At 37.5% G+C, this 17,371-nt stretch overlaps 1 protein-coding gene and 1 long non-coding RNA gene across 5 annotated transcripts; one reads left to right on the top strand and one right to left on the bottom strand.

The window, feature by feature from the left end:
* Positions 1-1,026: 1,026 nt before the first annotated feature.
* LOC149731778 (uncharacterized) lies at positions 1,027-17,306 on the bottom strand. 3 transcript variants are annotated; one of them, XM_089884251.1, is made up of 24 exons: positions 17,156-17,306; positions 17,052-17,101; positions 16,927-16,975; positions 16,457-16,566; positions 16,221-16,287; positions 15,720-15,811; positions 15,207-15,359; positions 14,570-14,654; positions 14,297-14,404; positions 13,115-13,789; positions 12,523-12,605; positions 11,616-11,714; positions 11,265-11,385; positions 10,721-10,891; positions 7,463-7,603; positions 6,901-7,032; positions 6,404-6,483; positions 4,026-4,107; positions 3,578-3,768; positions 3,297-3,357; positions 3,088-3,218; positions 2,690-2,788; positions 2,292-2,410; positions 1,027-1,927 (listed from the first exon to the last, which is right to left on the bottom strand). In XM_089884251.1, exons 1-24 carry the CDS (start codon positions 17,235-17,237, stop codon positions 1,618-1,620), a joined length of 3,291 nt encoding a protein of 1,096 aa, XP_089740377.1. In that variant the 5' UTR covers positions 17,238-17,306; the 3' UTR covers positions 1,027-1,617. The 3 variants fall into 3 exon arrangements, with proteins under 3 accessions (XP_089740377.1, XP_089740378.1, XP_089740379.1); XM_089884252.1 differs by having other exon boundaries at positions 6,901-7,029; XM_089884253.1 differs by having other exon boundaries at positions 11,265-11,370.
* Positions 14,267-14,704, top strand: LOC149731779 (uncharacterized). 2 transcript variants are annotated; one of them, XR_016385657.1, is made up of 2 exons: positions 14,267-14,408; positions 14,509-14,704. It is a non-coding gene; the product is annotated as an uncharacterized LOC149731779 (long non-coding RNA). The 2 variants fall into 2 exon arrangements; XR_016385656.1 differs by having other exon boundaries at positions 14,278-14,408; positions 14,467-14,704.
* Positions 17,307-17,371: the final 65 nt, after the last annotated feature.

Below are 17,371 nucleotides of genomic sequence, written 5' to 3'. Positions count from 1 at the left end.
TGTTTGATTTGGCTGTCTATGGTGCAGTCTAATTTCGGGCCCAAGTAATGACAAACGGAATGCAAATCACAAAATCCAGGTTAAACGAACATGAAAGCTTTCCAAACTAGCACAAAGTGTGTTCCCGCGATGGACATACTAGTAACTACATGTACCCTGCCCGGAATATAGCTTCTGTTTACCATAGACGTTGCGTGTCGGTTAAAATCCGAAAACTAAACGTTTGGATTTCCTCAGCACCCCCTTGGTATCTTTTAAGTGACACATTCGGGCCATACATATCCTGATGGAGCTACCAACGTTTACATAGGAGATAATGTGGTCGCACGAGGGGATATGATAACACTATAGGAAACCTAAATTGATTTAAATCGTATTGTCAGAATACACTCCGTTTACTTTTTTGATAACATTGCTTGATTTTTAATTAAGTTGCGTGTGGTCCGACTTTATAACTTGTCGATCTGCATGTTATTGCCTAAATCTTCGAGGAAAACTATACAATACAGCTGATCCAATGCAAGAACGTTGTCTAATCTTGATTAATAATGATAAATGATCCAATACAATACACGTTACCACTAGATCAGCGATCATAATTTATATCGAAATATTTGCCTGTCCAATATAAGCAACTTATATAAAGTAGGGTTGTGATGGGACACGTTTTCTTTCGATTTTCTCGTCCCCCTTGGTAGTAAACAAAGATCATTCAAAGAATCATAAAACCGTATTCTCAAGACTCCCGTAGACGGTTGTAAATTGTTTAAAACGCGATCAGGATATTGTGTGTTAATAGGTGTCTCTTGGTACCGATTTAAAATAGGATTTTTGCGTTTTTAAATTTGAGGAAATCTGAAGCTTAATAGCAATGCTCTGCTCTAAAAGGCCAATCTGCAGTCGTATCTGCGTCCAACTCTATAATTCATGGTAGTAATACTGTACATGAATAATTCATTTGAATATGATAGTTGTCCTCGCAAAACCGGTGTCGAATTCGACCTGCGTGACTGCCGGAGACGTCAATAGAGATATCTGTGTGTATTGTAACGTGGCGGAACCGTTCGCGTGAGCTCAGTGCTGAGAAAAGCGGAAACATTGAGAAATTGATCAGTTAAGGATTTTGGAGGCGAAAATGTCATTCGTTGTTTAAGATACGAAGCAGTGTAAATAATTAAAGCTGTGGGATTAGCTTTGACGAGTAGTTGTGCGGCGTATGAGTTGACCAAAATAGAATGGAGACCATAACGTGCAGTGCGCAAATTGCAGACTGTCTTGCGCTCTGTTGCCACCATGCGGCGAGGGAAAGTAGAAAAATTAGGTAGAAGCAGAATGTGCTCGTCAGACGCATGCACCGTATTTTGGTACTATCAACCTAAGCATATAGAATTTGAAACTAAATACAAGAAATAATTAATAAATTAATGAATATTTACAGCAAGTAAAGCATAGATTTTTGCCGTAAGAGGAAACAGCGGCGCTTGGCGAACATTTAGTGGTGTACATGGCATACTATAGTGAAATACTGCCAATTTATCAGGCACTTGCAGTGTAGCATTATACACACGATTGGTGCTGGGTAATCAAGGAATTCAGAAACATTTTTAAGATGTAACACTACGTTCGTACTTCCTTCTGTGGGGTAGTGGTTATAATAGGGGAACGGTGGTCGTTCTGGACAGCTGTAAGAGAAGAGTGAGTGCGGTCACTCGTTTTTCGACGACTGCTGCCAAAAGGGTTGCCGAGGTCGGGGGTTTGGTTGGCGGTTGGCGATTGGGTAAAGACTGGGTTAAATGGAGATGCGGGCGAGGTATTGGGAGAGGTTAAGCGGTAATTGAGCTCCTCGATCCTCTGCTGTTGGTTCTTCATGGAGTGATGTTGCTCATCCATTGTTTGTCGGAGCTGATCGAGCTCTTTCTTCATTAATCTGGAGGAGAAAAGGTTTTGGTAATTTAGGAAAGGGTTACATTTTTTCTTGTGTGTTGACGATGCGACAAGATAAGTAAAGGAATAATTCATTAGTTTTTAATGGAATCTACACCATGAACGATGAAAATAACAAGAAATATTCATGTATGTATAGCTTGTTGCTGTCATATGTACTCCCTTTTGGCGGCATAACATATTAGCAATGTCTATAACTCAGTGAATACCGGTCGAGGCTCGATGCTGCAATAATTGGGGAGTGTTATTGAAAGACATTCAACAAAAATCCTGATGATGTCTTCCTGTATGACTGCCGAAACCCAACAAGATCACAAAACAGGCACTCTGCTGCAGAGTTAAAATACCTTTGTTCAGCATTCTTATCATGAACTTGAGTTTGTAAATCTTCGTTCTTTTGCTGAAGGGCAATCACTTGATCTCTTAATGCACGTAGTTCAGTATGCTGGTCGGATTGTTGCGACATCTAGAATGTTTAATTAACTTTAATAAACGAACTTCACATAAACATTAAACGAACAGTTGGTGTGGCTTGGCAGAGGTCCACCGTGAACAAATATAGGTACTTAATGAATAAATAAATCCCCTTTGTCTTCACGTGCCGCGTGAGCAACTACAGTTCAGTTACATACAGCTCGTGCTCGCTCACAGGTATGTAACTTTGTGGTAACTAATATAAGAAGTCGTCCTTGTTTTTCTCGAGGAGTATTTAGATTTATCATTAAAACCTTCTGAATATAAATACCTCTATTTGTAGTTTATGTTGTTCTGCATTCTTCATTTCCAAGACTGCTCGTAAACTTTTGTTATCTTCGTGTGCGGTGATGTATGGTTGAACCAATTCCTATTAACGGGAAAGTTTAAACAACACCAATAAAACATAGTATGATAGGTACGATGGATGCCATTAGTACATAATATTTCGCATTTCCTAATCTTGTTTTTAACAACGCTATTTTAGCGTTGTGATGATACGGTTAAATAATTATGCGAATATTTTACAAGTACTACGACTGGAACATACCAATAAAACCATGGTCCATCTCACCCAACCTACTATTAATAACATTGGAAGACTCATTCGTTACCACAACAATTCAGTATGCACTAGGTACATACTTGCCAGACATGTTAAACACGAACCTGAACTTTTTCCTGCACCTTCTCGTCCATTCTCTCTCTCAGATCAGCAGTCTCTTGTTCAATGTCATTGCGCTCTTGTGCCCACTCGAGGCGAAGCTCCTCTAAGGCAGCGGAATGAGAATTCTCCAACGCTGGGGAAACACAAAAGGTAAAAACAATATACTGAATAAACAAAACAAATGAGTGGAAGGCAGAGGCAAACATCTAACCTGATATAGCTTTGGAATGGACATCACGCATAGCGGTGACTACTTGTTCGTGTTCGTCTTTCTGAATGAAAAAATGGGGGCAGTTATTATCGAATGTAACTTAATTATTTTATCCCCGCATGGCGAAGCAAGTACAGTAGATATAACACGGGTGTTTTGTTTTATACACTTCAAGCCCGCTTTAGATTTACCACATATTTAATTTTTTAGGTGGTACTATTGAATATATTTTATATCTTTTTTTTAATTACATAGCAGCAACAAGTTGTATTCGTAGTTACCTCTTGCTCAACCTTCTGCGTCAGATCGTTAACTTGGTTTTTCACTTTCGTTAACTCAGTTTCATGTTTCTGCTCCAACGCCGTGACGTCACTTAGATGACGCTCCGTTGCTTCTGTGACATCACGATGGTGTGCCTCACGTGATTCCGTGAGCGAGGCCTCGAGTTCGCTGACACGAGTAGCTAGGTCGGCTAAGTAAGATATAATATGTTTAAACATACAACTCTAATACAGGTCTGAACAAAATTAGGAATATAGAAGAACGACACATAAATAACATAGTTTAGTTCCAGCGAAAACGAAGTTCAAACTATTAAAACAAGAAAGAGAAGGGAATTACGAGCAAAACGACGTCGTTAAAACACGCTATGGGTGGATAAAAGAATTAAGAGGCGTCAATTAAAAAACGTTGGAACCAAAGAATAATTATGAACACGGGATAACTTACTATTAGTTTGAGATTGTTCACTAACGAGTCGACTGAGTTGCTGTTTGTCAGATGCGAGTTGTGGAGCTGATAATCCGTCAAGCTGCGGAAGAAATGGTTTGTTTTACATTGTATGTATGCGTACAGACGTACAGTAATAAACGATAATGTTCACATTAGCTCGTCTGTAGTCTAGTGTGAATAGGTAAACGGTATGACCTAAAAATACTAAAGTTTGTACTGCAAAGAATTACGAATAAAAAAATACGGAGTTACTATACTGATGTGGTTTATAGATATAAAGTTGGTTCGAACAATAATACAAACGTCAACTACGCACCAAACTGAACAGACATTCTGCCAAACGCACTGCTGCGGCCGCAACAAAACACAAAGCTGTCATTTCTATCACACTTTTTTCCCAAGACATTGCTCTTATCTCGCTTGCAGTAAAATAACTTGACATTCCTGGAGAACTAGAAGTCGCCGCTACAACTTGCAAAACAACTTGTCAACGGTGTATGCCATACATCGGCTAATAGAACCCGCAAATACAATGTATTGACCCAGCGACGACGAGAAAGGCGTCATAATTACAGCAGTACGCCGCAATTGTGAGCTGGCTATGGAAGGACACAGTACAATAAGCGAGCTTCACCATTCAAGTGAATGTATAAGGCACTATGAAGCAGGATTAGACACGTCCAAAGAGCTGACATCGCGTCAAAGAATTCTAATGTTGACAAAGTCGGCGTCGCGCTATGCCACGTCACTTATTACGTCATAATAGACTGCCAAACATGAGAAAACAGCACGTGTAAAGCGTGAAGTTTTATTAACCTAACTATACTATATGTTCGTTGAAACAAGAAATATTTGTAGTTAATTTTTAGGACGGTTGAGTTACATGGAAATTGACAATGGTCTAACAGCAGTTAACACCAACGTACTAGTATGATGTGCTAGACTAAATAAATGGAGCGTTGTAGCAACGTCTGGAAATTTCGTGGTATTTATTCCTCCGTATGCTCTACTTAACATTCACTGCGACGCTTACAACAAAACGACGTGTTACAACTAAACGCCGTTAAATCATAACTCGTAACTCTGCTGTCAAAACAATAATAGACAAAAACAACAGTAGTAAATCTAACTTGGGCAAATAGTTACTGTCATACCGTAGCGATGCTGCGTTTCGATCCTTTTCGTCTTCCACAACACCAGATACGACGTCTGCATTTTGAACAACTACCGCCCATCCTATACAGCTTAACACGAAATACACCTGTACCTGCTTGAGTGAAACTGTGACCTTCAACGCTAGCTCAACGTTTCATACTAACACAGGCGTTAAGCTGAAAATTTCACTGCGACGAGCCTTGAAACCGCAGCGGCACGGACTTTATTGAAACGGTAATCTATTTGCGAGCACAATACAATACAACTCTAGTTCTCCACCACACCTGCGGTAAATTGTGACGATTGAAACCGGTAACGATTCTGTTTACCATTCAACCGAGTCTGTGAGCGTTATTTTTTTCTAATCATAACAACAGACCACAGAACGTAACTTTAAAGTGGGTAGGAATAGCTGGCCTTGCTTTGATCTTATGCTAGCTTACAGACCATTGCTTAAATAAACAGAAACTTGCTTTTCGCTGCGGACTTCTACTTACTAGTAGCTTACATTGATACATGTTACATTGTTTAGCAGGGGGCGAGATTCAACTGATAATGAGCTGTCTCTAGTTTGATAATTTGAAACACCAACAGCTCTCTGCGGTGATTGCACGCCTTTAAACTACGCCTGGAATTGATAAGAAACACTCACAAACTGACACCGCTCTCTTAGCACCACGATTACTAAATAGGAATATATTTGAACTTATACACAACTGGTTTAGAGCATTTGAACAGCAGTGGCTCCAATTCGGCCTGACTTCGGAAATACAGTCTCAGCTAATGACTGTCAAGGCTTAACGTGACTGGATGGGCGTCGAAGTTTTGACTTAACGAGCTGCACTTCGTTAATGTTTGATATAAGAACGGCGATGAAAGGATAGCGATGGATGATGTCGCGATGTTTGGCAAGCTATTCCAACTCTACTTAGGTGTTTGTTGGTTCAAACACCCGCGGATTTTTGGTATTTCATTCTTACCACAACAGACCAAGCGCAGTATAAAAATATGAACACGTATTTTTGCAGCTTTAATTCTAAACAATGTAAAATCCATACCTGGGGTGCTGACCGTATGTGATATATAGATGCTCAATACGTAATTAGTGATATAAAAAATAAGACTATAATAACGTGGCATATGCGAAACATGAACGGTAAACGACTTGTTAGCAACGCAGGGGTATATAGTTATTTATAAACCGGTAATTTGGCAAATACCTTGTTGATGACGTAATCCAGTAACGTGGCCATGGCAACCGCGCATTGTGACGTATTGCTGACGGGTTTCTTCTTGGGGACTGCAAGTTACACGAGTGAAAAACTGTTTCAGGTTAACAAACACACAAGTGAATCAACATTTAAGCCTCAAGCTTGTAGCCTTCTTAAGCAATCTAAACAAATTCTTCGTACCGTAGTTTAGCATTATACTTAGAGTATAGGAATTAAATTTAAACGAGCAGACGCGTAAAGTTACAGTATACCTACTAATGGGATATAATTTTGTCAAATATATGCAATAAAAAGCTAAATATTTATAATCATATCTTAAAAACAACTACTGGCAAGTTGTGATTAAAGTCTCGGGGTAAAGGTGTCAAATAATCATAAACAATTTACCTACTGATGCACTTCATTCTATATAGGTAAGTTTCTTGTTGAGAAATTATCATTTAAAACATACTTGGCTCATTAACCCAAGACAGTTTTGTATTCACCTCGTTTTGTTGTTTTCGTGACAGGTTTGGTGGTCGAGGATCGAGTCTTTGCAACGTTGGAGTTGGGTATTGAGGGTTGTGGAGTTGAGTGCGCGGATGATATGCTGGCTCGCGTGGATGAGGTTGATGCTGCTGTGGGATAAAGAGTTTATCAAGATATTTTCACAAATGTGTTTCGTTGGTGGATATTTCGCATATTGTCTGGTTTTTCGTATAGTAGGATTGGGAAAAACGGGATATCTTTAGCACATAATACCCAAATATTTTAATCGTTTTTACTATCGAATGTGACAATAAATTAAAATGAAAGTGTCCCATCTCCCCCCACCCTACTATATTTAGTTTCGCACATATTTATTGCCTAAGAAATAGGTAAGATTAAAGTAAAAATAAAAAAAGTAGAATACCGTCGATTGATCGGTTTATTTCTAACTGAAACATAAGCAGCTATACGGTTGTATATTTGTATTCGCGCTACGAAGCATCTTAAACCCCAGATTACATGTTCATTATTATTAAGGGAGGATTAAGGTTTGATTTTATTGCTGTTTACTCGGCTTACCCTGTGGTCGCTTGTTGCTAGGCCGGTTGGTAAGAGAGGCAATGCGTGACGTCACGACCCCGGAATGACGTAACGATGAGGTATGACCGGGTCTTGTTGACGTGGCTTCATTTCTTGGTCCTTCAAACTTGGCAGCTCGACCTATGGAAGACAAAGGTATTAATCAGTTTAAACATTAAAGTATTCTAAATCAATTCTACTGTTATACTTTAAGTTTACTAGGCATAATAACTTAAATATAGCCGTATATTGTCAAAACTCACCGCCAGAGTAAGACTCATATTGCTGAATTAACTGGTAAGTACGACTGTGCATGGTAAATAATCTATAAGCTTATGGTATAACAGCCGACAAATCCGCGTGCGTGATGTTCTTAATAAACCGACCGTCTGTGTTTAAACAGCAATGGCTTAAGAAAATAGGGACGCTACCCCAAACTAGCCCGTCGTTTGTCCTAACGTCCACTTATTGTAGTGACGGAGCCCAACAATGCATTGGAAACAAAGAATAAAGGCAAGAACCATAGAATCTTAAAAAAATCGTTTCTGATATACTTGGAGTTTTGGACAGCAAAGACCAAACCTGACGTTATTCTATTATACCATTAGTTCAAAAACTACGCCGGGTAACGAGCGTTAAATAATTAATAAGCCGACCTTTAATAAACGGGGAAACTTTACGCCTCAATGAAACAGAATTTTGTTACTTCCTTCTGTATAACTTTAAGTACAACTGACTTTAAACTGAAATACAAGCAAGCTTTCGACCTGATGGCAACCATTCTGTTTCCCTTTAAACGCCAGTTAAATGACTTCCCAACAAAGAGACTAGCCTCATACAAAGGCCTGTAATAACATGCTGCGTTTGATGAACTATGGATATAGCTGGAATACAATGCGAGTCGAGCGCTAGAAAAATAACCTCAGTCCAATTTGTTATAAATCTGATAGCAACAAACTGTACTGCTAGAACTTTGAGCAAAATTTACGGAATACTATATCTATTCTAAGCTACCTTTTAAAGACTAAATTAATTCCGAAGATGAATAAAGCCCTTGGCCATTTGTGGCACTGTAGCGTGGCAAATATTGAAGTATCGCCCATAGTAAGGCAATAGTAAACATTTGGTACGTGAAGATACAATGACAAATACGCAGCGTTGGCTGGGATCGAATACTTTAAGAAATGATGCTATAATGTAGTTTTACGGACCGAAAATTCAAACACCGTAGGTACCGGGTTCAGAGTTCAGCATCGACACTTACCACCGCTGCAAGTTTAATACAACCGCCAAATACATTCAGATGATTTTAATTGTCCAAAAAATGCACATATCAAATAATAAAGTGGATATTAAAAGTTTCAAACTCGATTGATAATTACGCACCCGATACACTGTTATAACACATCATCCAATCCGGCCTTTGGTTTGACTTGGCAGTTATTCTCTTTCTGTCCATCCTGACTTTTGCTTTGTATCTTTGTTTTAAAAACTGTCTTTTATTTAAAATAACAACAACTAATTTACTGTAAAAGATATAAATCTCTGCCTTTAACTAACTTAATACAAAAACTCCGGTTAAAACACACTGATGCCCTCATGTCCAAACTGCCAAATCGATATAAGTTCTTCTACATACGTATGCTTGCTAGCATGACAACTGTTGCTTCTGCAATTCCAATAAGCCACTGATCTAAAGTATACCTGATGCAAGCTTAATACTACGCGTATGATCGATGGCTAAATAAGCCGCCAGTCGTCTTCTCACTACACGGTGTATATCCCTTGGGACATTTAGGCAAAGCGCATTCTACCACACTCGTGATAAAGGCATTAAATTTTAAAATACAGAATAAACAATATTTCGGTATGTCATACACAAATATACAATAAAGTAGGTTCGCATTATACACCCATGTGAATACACGTAGATTGCGATGCCCGTATACAATGGAAAACCATAATTTCTTACTTCTGACCTGTATTTTCGTTGTTCGTATTTCGCCGCCCAATAAAGCGGCGCACGAGAGCACACAGGCTTTCGTCACTTGGTGTCGCGCTGACGGAACCAGTTGGGTGGATCTTAGACATCTCGGTCATCATTTATTTATACAGAAACTGTAGTGGGTAGAGGGTAGGAGTATTCTGAACAGCTAACGTTGCCCTGGTGCGGTCAATGTTAATTCCAATAGGAAACTACAACTATAAGCTGGAACTACCAAGCATCAAACTTCCTAGAGCAAATCTTCGAAAAGCTGCCTAAACACAATTTTCTACCAAATCTGTTTTCATGTAAATTTACGTTATTTCTTATAGACGTAACTGATTAGCAACTACACAGTACATTCTACACGAACATTGACACGATTCTGACGAGGCCTATTTCTGCACAAATTCCTGGATAAATCGATAGAGTCACACATCGCCAAGTCGATGGAACGGGGAATTTGCAAGATGCAAATCCGTGGTCGTGTATTGATCGCTTGTGTAACAGTTAACCTCACATGGCTTGAAATTGAACCGGCTCAAAGAAACACCTCCTTTAAGGCTACGGAATTAATGCGAATGCTTGCATTTCGCTGCTAAAACACTCTTAGCACTAACGCATAGGCATTCAATGCATATAAAATACCAACTTACAACTCTCCTTCCTATCAATTGCGTTGTTCACACTATATTCAACTAAAGGACGACGCACCAAGTTCACTTAACAACGGACATAAAATCGAAATATCGGCGAAAGAGTCGATTCGAATATAATGACGTAACACACGTGAAAAAGGGAGCGTGAGTTTATAATGCGATCGCTGCGACGATCAGCCCTGGATTTGCGATACGCTAATGGAATGAAATCGGGATAAGCTTGCATGTATTTGACTGAAAATGCTTAATATACATTAGTAATCATTAGATACGTGTAGTTGGTATATAGCTCTTTCATTAGCGAAGGCCAAGCAAAAATCAACGCATCTTTATGTTTTATACTTTTCACAATATTTTTTTTAACATACATAGTACTGTGGGGTAAGATGGGACATCTTTAGCACATAGTATCCGAATATCCTGATCGTGTTTTGAACAATTAACAACGGTCTATGGGAGTCGTGAGAATAAAGTTTTATAATTATTTTTTATAATTATAATGTTCTTTGCTTAACAAGTGGAATGAGAAAATATAATGAAAAGGTGTCCCGTCTTACCCCACCCCAATATACGTTAGCATAAACTTACTATACGTTAGAATAATTGGAAACTAACCTGCATGTTTTGGGCTTTCCGCCTTTCGTTTGCTTGGGGTACGTGGGTTGTCGGTTGGGGGGTCAGATGGTTTCGGGGGTGATGGTTTGTTTACCCGGGTATGGTGAGGTGCTGGTGCTGTTGAGAGACGGGATTTCGTTTGACCAGGTGGCAGTAGAGACTTGCGTGGTACTGTGAAATATAAAAGTGTAATGAAACAACTGAGAGAAAAGTTTTATTTCATATGTTTATTGTGTAGAAGCATGCTGTCCTACTAATACTGGGAATTTTTGGTACAAAATTAGCCAGATGTCGTGTCGAAAACAAATGTAACCGTATCCTCATGACTCCCATAGAGATAGACCGTTATTAATTGTTTAAAACACGATCAGGATATTGGGATAATATGTGCTAAAAGTGTCCCGTATTCCTACCCTACTATTTATGAGTTGTATATAGTTACGAGTTGTTATATTTGCCTTGTAGCGGCACAACAACCGCACTTGAGAGCCGTTGTACTGGTTCGTATGTTTGTCGCGGCCTTAGGGAAGAAGTGTTTACTCACCAGCGATACTTTTACGAGGCTGTGGCTTCCTTAGAGAGGTGGTGCTGGTTGGAGGTTTCATGAGTGTTGTGGCATTCTCATCAACGTTGGTCGACTGCGCTGTTTTCTGTGGTGATCGGGCCTAAGAAAACACAACAGTCAATTTTACTTCGAAAGTAATCATGTTTATATTCGACTTGCCCCTTTTATAATAGTGGTTGGTAATTATCGTTTCAAAAATATTTTCATTTGTATCTTCATAACGAATTTCTCAATTCAATTTTAACATAACGAAAACACTACATTTTACCCTTCTATATAAATAACGAGGTTTTAGAACCTGAATTATATAACAGTCAGTGTATGGTTTACCTGTATACGTGATATGGCTGCCGTATTCATTCTCGGAGCAACTAATCGACTTGAACGTTTCATTGGAATTCCTGACTTAATTCCACTCTCAGATGAATTCTGTGGACGAGGAAATGAGAATAAATTAAATAAATACATTCACCGTATATTCGCACTGTTGTCTGCGAAATTTTCTATTTATAGTTTAGGTTCTACGGACTGTCTCTGTGTAAACACTATTGTTTCATCTTTTTTATTAGGAGACATTAAACATTGCCGTTGCGTAGCTTTGGCTAAAGTTTCAAATGAAGTTGATAACCTATCTTACACACCAAACACTCAACGGCATGCTACAGTCTATACAACACAGCGCTTAAAACAATAATTTGGCGCATCGCCTACATTGATATTCTAACGCACTACTTTCTAACAATACAACATTTCACGACAGCCCAACGCACCAGCAACCTACAGAAATGTTATCACGTATCCCTAAGGCGCCAGCAATCAACGTGTCAGTGTCAGACGTCATATTAACAAAAAAATTGAAGCTGTTCGTCTGCTGTAGACGTTTCGTGCTGTTATAAAAACACACTGGTGTTTCGTAAAACGTTGCCGGTGCTCATCTCCTATTGAAGTATTTTGATAGCTTAACACCGCATTCACAAAGGTAGTGACAGCTGAGTCCCTTTCATTTTACGATTACGAGGCTAAAGTTATACAAATCATTTAATAAATGTCAACATTGTAAATATGAAATGCATATCGCTCATGCTTTAAAACTGGTTAGTTATTATATATACAAACACAAACTTACACACATTGCATTTCCAACTCATTAATTAGAATATTAATTATAACTTCATAATAATGCGTTGTTCATTGTTATAACTAACGTTTTATTCCATATACTAAAACGTAAACTCACCCCAACTGAAGACAGCGGCTTTCGTAACTTTGACTTGGAAGTTATGCTTTGTTTCGAACAATTCATTGTCTCGCTTTCCAGTTCTACAGAGAAATGTAAATATAAACTTATGAAACTGTAACAACCTGGAGTAGAAGTAGCTTCAGTAACACCTTGCGGTTTGGCGTAGTTAAATATTAAACAAGCACGCAAAGGCAGGACAACCAGATACGTAAATGCAAAGCCCGGTAATGAAGCTCGCATCAAAATACATTGTGGTGATAGCGACGGTCAAGCCACCAGGGACACAAGGTCGCTTATGGTTTGGTTTGTATGTGCACAATAACGACAGAGCCCACTATTAATGGCGTGGGAAGGGTAGCAGGCCGCTGTAGTATACGTTATATTTACCGGAGCTTTGAATGGTTTGCGGTTTTTTATAATATAGCAATGTAAAAACGCTGAATCGTAGTTGTGAGCATGACTAAAAGAATATTTAGTTTTTAACTTTTCACCCAGTAAATAAAATTGTTTCGTTTCGTAGACATGCGCAATTCACTTGCAGTATTTGTATTTTAATATTTGTTAATGACGATTTAAAACCACAAAATACCTTTGCTTGAATCGGCATTGGTACTCTCGCTAGATGGCGACTGAGAGTTCATTTGCACGTCATGAGATGTCCCAACGTCAAAGGTGCGATCTTTGTCATTGCTGTTGGGACACGGGCCTTTGTTAAACGTTGAATTCGCGATAACATTGTCCGGACTGTTAAAAGTCTCCTCGTTGATTGGGGAAACTTCCATTTGTTGATTTCCCATGTTAAATGTTGAATTAGAAGTTGAATATGTTGTGTTTGATTGTTGAGGTGTTGGTGCGTTGAAAGTTATGTTGTTGTGTGTTTGACTTGGTTGATCTGCATTGAACGTTGTGTTAATATTGGCGTGAGTTAGTTTGGGTTGTTCCTTGTTGAATGTTGTGTTGATGCAAGATGAGGCATGTTGTTCTTTGTTGAATGTTGTATTGACAACTTCTGACATTGGTTGTTCTGTTTTAAATGTTGTATTACCCCGTTGTGAACTTTGCTGTTCGGCATCAACAGTTTCATTGTTGGCAACGTTAAATGTCGAGTCTGTTATGAAAGTTTCCTTCTCAGAAACTGATGGAACCGTATTGAAAGTAGTGTTGGCAGTTGGTTCGGCAGGTTTAGCAGTAAAAGTAGAATTCCCACAAACCACCGCTGTGTTGCCGGCATCAAAGGTTTGATTGCTGCTTGGTTTGGTCACAACTGCCATGACAAAAGTAATGTTATAGCACTTTATATTCTTTTTAATGGTATGGTAAACAGGGGGTGTAGGACAATCAATCAATTGATATAACACTGTCCTACAGAAAAGTAGTGACAAACAGGCAGACACAGAACATTGTTTATTGCTTTCATGGTGTGGAAATAGGCGTTTCTTAGACAGTATTGTACTGCCTACAGGAAACAATGTGCTTGATTGGACTTCAAAACAGTAGTAGTGTCTCTCTGGCACAATGTATTTTATTACAAAGAAATTACCTTTTCTACAATATTGTACCGGTACTGTTGTGATACTAGTTTAAAAGGTGGTGTTTAATTCACAAACACTGCTACAAATTATATCAATTCTTCACTATAATAACATTATAAGGAAGACACAATAAAAATATAACCCCTTTAAAATTTGGTTTTGGATGAAACTACATATCAGATAATTATACACACGTTTTAAGTTCAAAACGCTTTTGACAAAACAAAGATTTGTCTTACCAAATTCAATAGCATGCACTGCTGCCTCCGGTGCTGGTTGGTTGGGTATTCCATCGGGTGGTAATGAGAAGTGTCGGCCATGAAAAGGTGTTGATGCAATCACATTGCCTTGGTAAGATATTTAATTATTTATTTATAATTAGTATTCTAAAAAAACTTTCTAAAAGCAGTTTTTGCATTGGGTGTAAAACTGGGTATTAAATATACAATAGCATTGAGATGATTGAAAAGAACATGGAATTTGAGATGGAGGTCAATGAATAATTGAAACACCTGGACGGATAGGAGATGCAGTTGTTGATGAAATGGAAAACGGTCGCTGCCTCGTGTCTATGGGTGACTGGAATGGAGATGAAATCTGTAATTTTAAAATGAAAATAAAAAAAAAGTGATTTGTATACAAAGTTATTGAAGAATGATTTTTTATGATGATTAACATTCATGAGGTAAAGATGATTTACGTGTTTCATTTCCGTATATTTTTTGTTATACTAAAACCTGAAAATTTAATTGGTTTAAACTGTATACTTGACTCATAGAAGTTAATAATATACACGAAGCAGTGAAACAAAAGTTCAAGGCCTGTTTGTGGTTGTAGTTTTGTATTGAACATGGTATGGCATAACAGCAAAGCACTGTTCAATGTCAATGGGGAACGGTATATGACACTTGAATAATCAGAATGTAAAGTGTTTTTAAGTGCGTTACACGCTTGGTTAGCAACTTAGCATGTAATGAAACACAACTAAATCAGCTGCATATGTTGGTGTTACTATCTATCAAAATAGGTATTGAGCAGACACAACACAAATCATGAAATCATATATAAATGTATATATATATATATATATATATAATACAATATTTTAGTTAGTAACTGCCATAAATAGACTGGATTTATGCTGCTTACCTGAGGACTGTTTCTTCTCTGTGGTGGTGTGTTTGTAACATAAGCATCCATATCTGCTGCTAAAGGAATAGGTGACGCTCGGAGACCAGGATTAGTTTCGGAGTCAAGAAAATTATCGGACAAAATATTTTCCCCATTTATTTTCTTTGCTTCCTGTAAAGTTTAGATACTTTATTATAAATATATAATACATATATATTATAAATATATACAATTTTACTTCAATTCTTATTTCATTTAAAATAGAATCTTTAAAGTAACTTTTTAACCCAGTGTTCCTTATAAACTGGAGTCTAGAATCAAGACTATAAGTGTCAAGACTAACTTAATTCCCTGCACTTGTACGGCTAACTATCCTCGCCTGTCGTGAATTCAGGAAAAGTTTGGTGCTCATGGTTACAAAAATACCAAATTCATTTAAAAATGATTAAAAGAAATGATCAAAAACACTAAAGGGTCATTTAAAAAATGGTTAATATATATTATTATATAACCTGCTCAGTGAATACTTACAGATGAAAAGAGGAAATCATCATCATCAACTTCATCAAAATCAACCAAGGATACCGAGGAATTCTGTTGAGTTTTTGCTTGTTCTGCCAAAACTAAAATAAGAGAAAAGGCTAAATATGAATGTATTATATAAATACTAAAAATACATGCCCACGAATGTAATGTTTGACTTAAACTACGGTATGTAAGCACTAAGCAGTAGGCTACAGTATAAACTATGGTATTAGACATCAGGACAACACGGTGAACAGTTTAAGAAATATTAACATAGAAAACATCTAATATTGCATAGTTTTCAACTTATTGGCACATTATATTTACGACACTTGACACCTCAGTAAGTGGACATTAAGTGGACACTTTTCATAATAACAACAACTACAAATAATCCAGAAATTTGTATGGTTTAATTTTTATCATTGCAAAACCAGTTCAATCTGTATGCTTGTATAAAGGGTCTAAGCTACACAACACAAATGTACAACACAAAATGCAACTTACTGAAATCAATTTGTGAATTTGTAAACGATGCATCACACACTGATTTCGTAGAATTTACAGATTCCACCTATAACATACATGAAATATCAGATCCAAACCTAATGCAGCAACAATCTAAAATGTATCACTGACAAAGACCCCTTCTAACGTTATGTTTAATCAGTGCGGTATAAAATAATCTAAATTCCAAATTTTAATTGCATCATACATTTATAAGATAAACTATTTTTGCTTACCTGGGATTTGCGTCCAGAACAATTCCCAAGGTCATAAGTTGAGTTCGATGGTTTTGTTACAAAACTTGCTTTGTTTACATGCACTGCACTTGCATCTTTTTTGCACAAGTCTACACCAATTAAAAATTTAGGCAATTATAGTTAGGCACACTGGATAAACTTCACCTAAAATGTCCCATAACCACTATCATATCCTAAGAACTGTGGCATTTTACACAATTTTAATGTGGTTATTTACTTACTTTACAGCACAATATAAAGAAGAAAAACATATTAATTATGGCCTAGCCCACAGACAGGACAGTTAAAACAAAAATATGCATTTTACTGTTGTAGGAGAAGAAAATTTCTTCAATGGCTTAAACACAATGTAACCACACACTTTAAAACTCCTCACACCCAGTATTATAATAAAAATTTTGAAGCCCAAATCAGGAATATTATTCAACATATATAGTTCATTTTTTTACCTGGAGCGTGTAACCATGAGTCCAACTCTCCTTCATTAATCGCCTTACCCTACAAATAAAATTGTAATAAAACAAGAGCAAAATGTTCTCCATTTTGATTTTATAATACTTGCTAAACTACCAACCTCCAACAAATCAATGCACGCTGGATCGTATTCTTCATTCTCACTGAAAACTGTTGTAAATATTTAGTTAATTTTAGTTGAGGTGAACTTATAATTAAACTGACCTTCATCGTCAAGCCGGTTTGTTTCATTAACATCGCATTTAAACGTGTTGTTGCAATTTACATCAGGAGTTTTGGCGCTCATCCTATTTTTCTAAGCCCTAAAATCAACTAAAAGAATAAGATTACTGTATAATAACATAAAGCTACGGCGGGTAATGTGATACAACTTTCACAATGCTTTGTTTTGTGCACAACTAATTCTCATTGTTTTTAAAC

This window comes from Ciona robusta, chromosome 9 (assembly GCF_009617815.1).
Source record: "Ciona robusta chromosome 9, ASM961781v2".
NCBI classification, from domain to species: Eukaryota; Metazoa; Chordata; class Ascidiacea; order Phlebobranchia; family Cionidae; genus Ciona; species Ciona robusta.
Note: the sequence above shows the minus strand (reverse complement) of the source record. Positions and strands in the feature narration are given on the sequence as shown.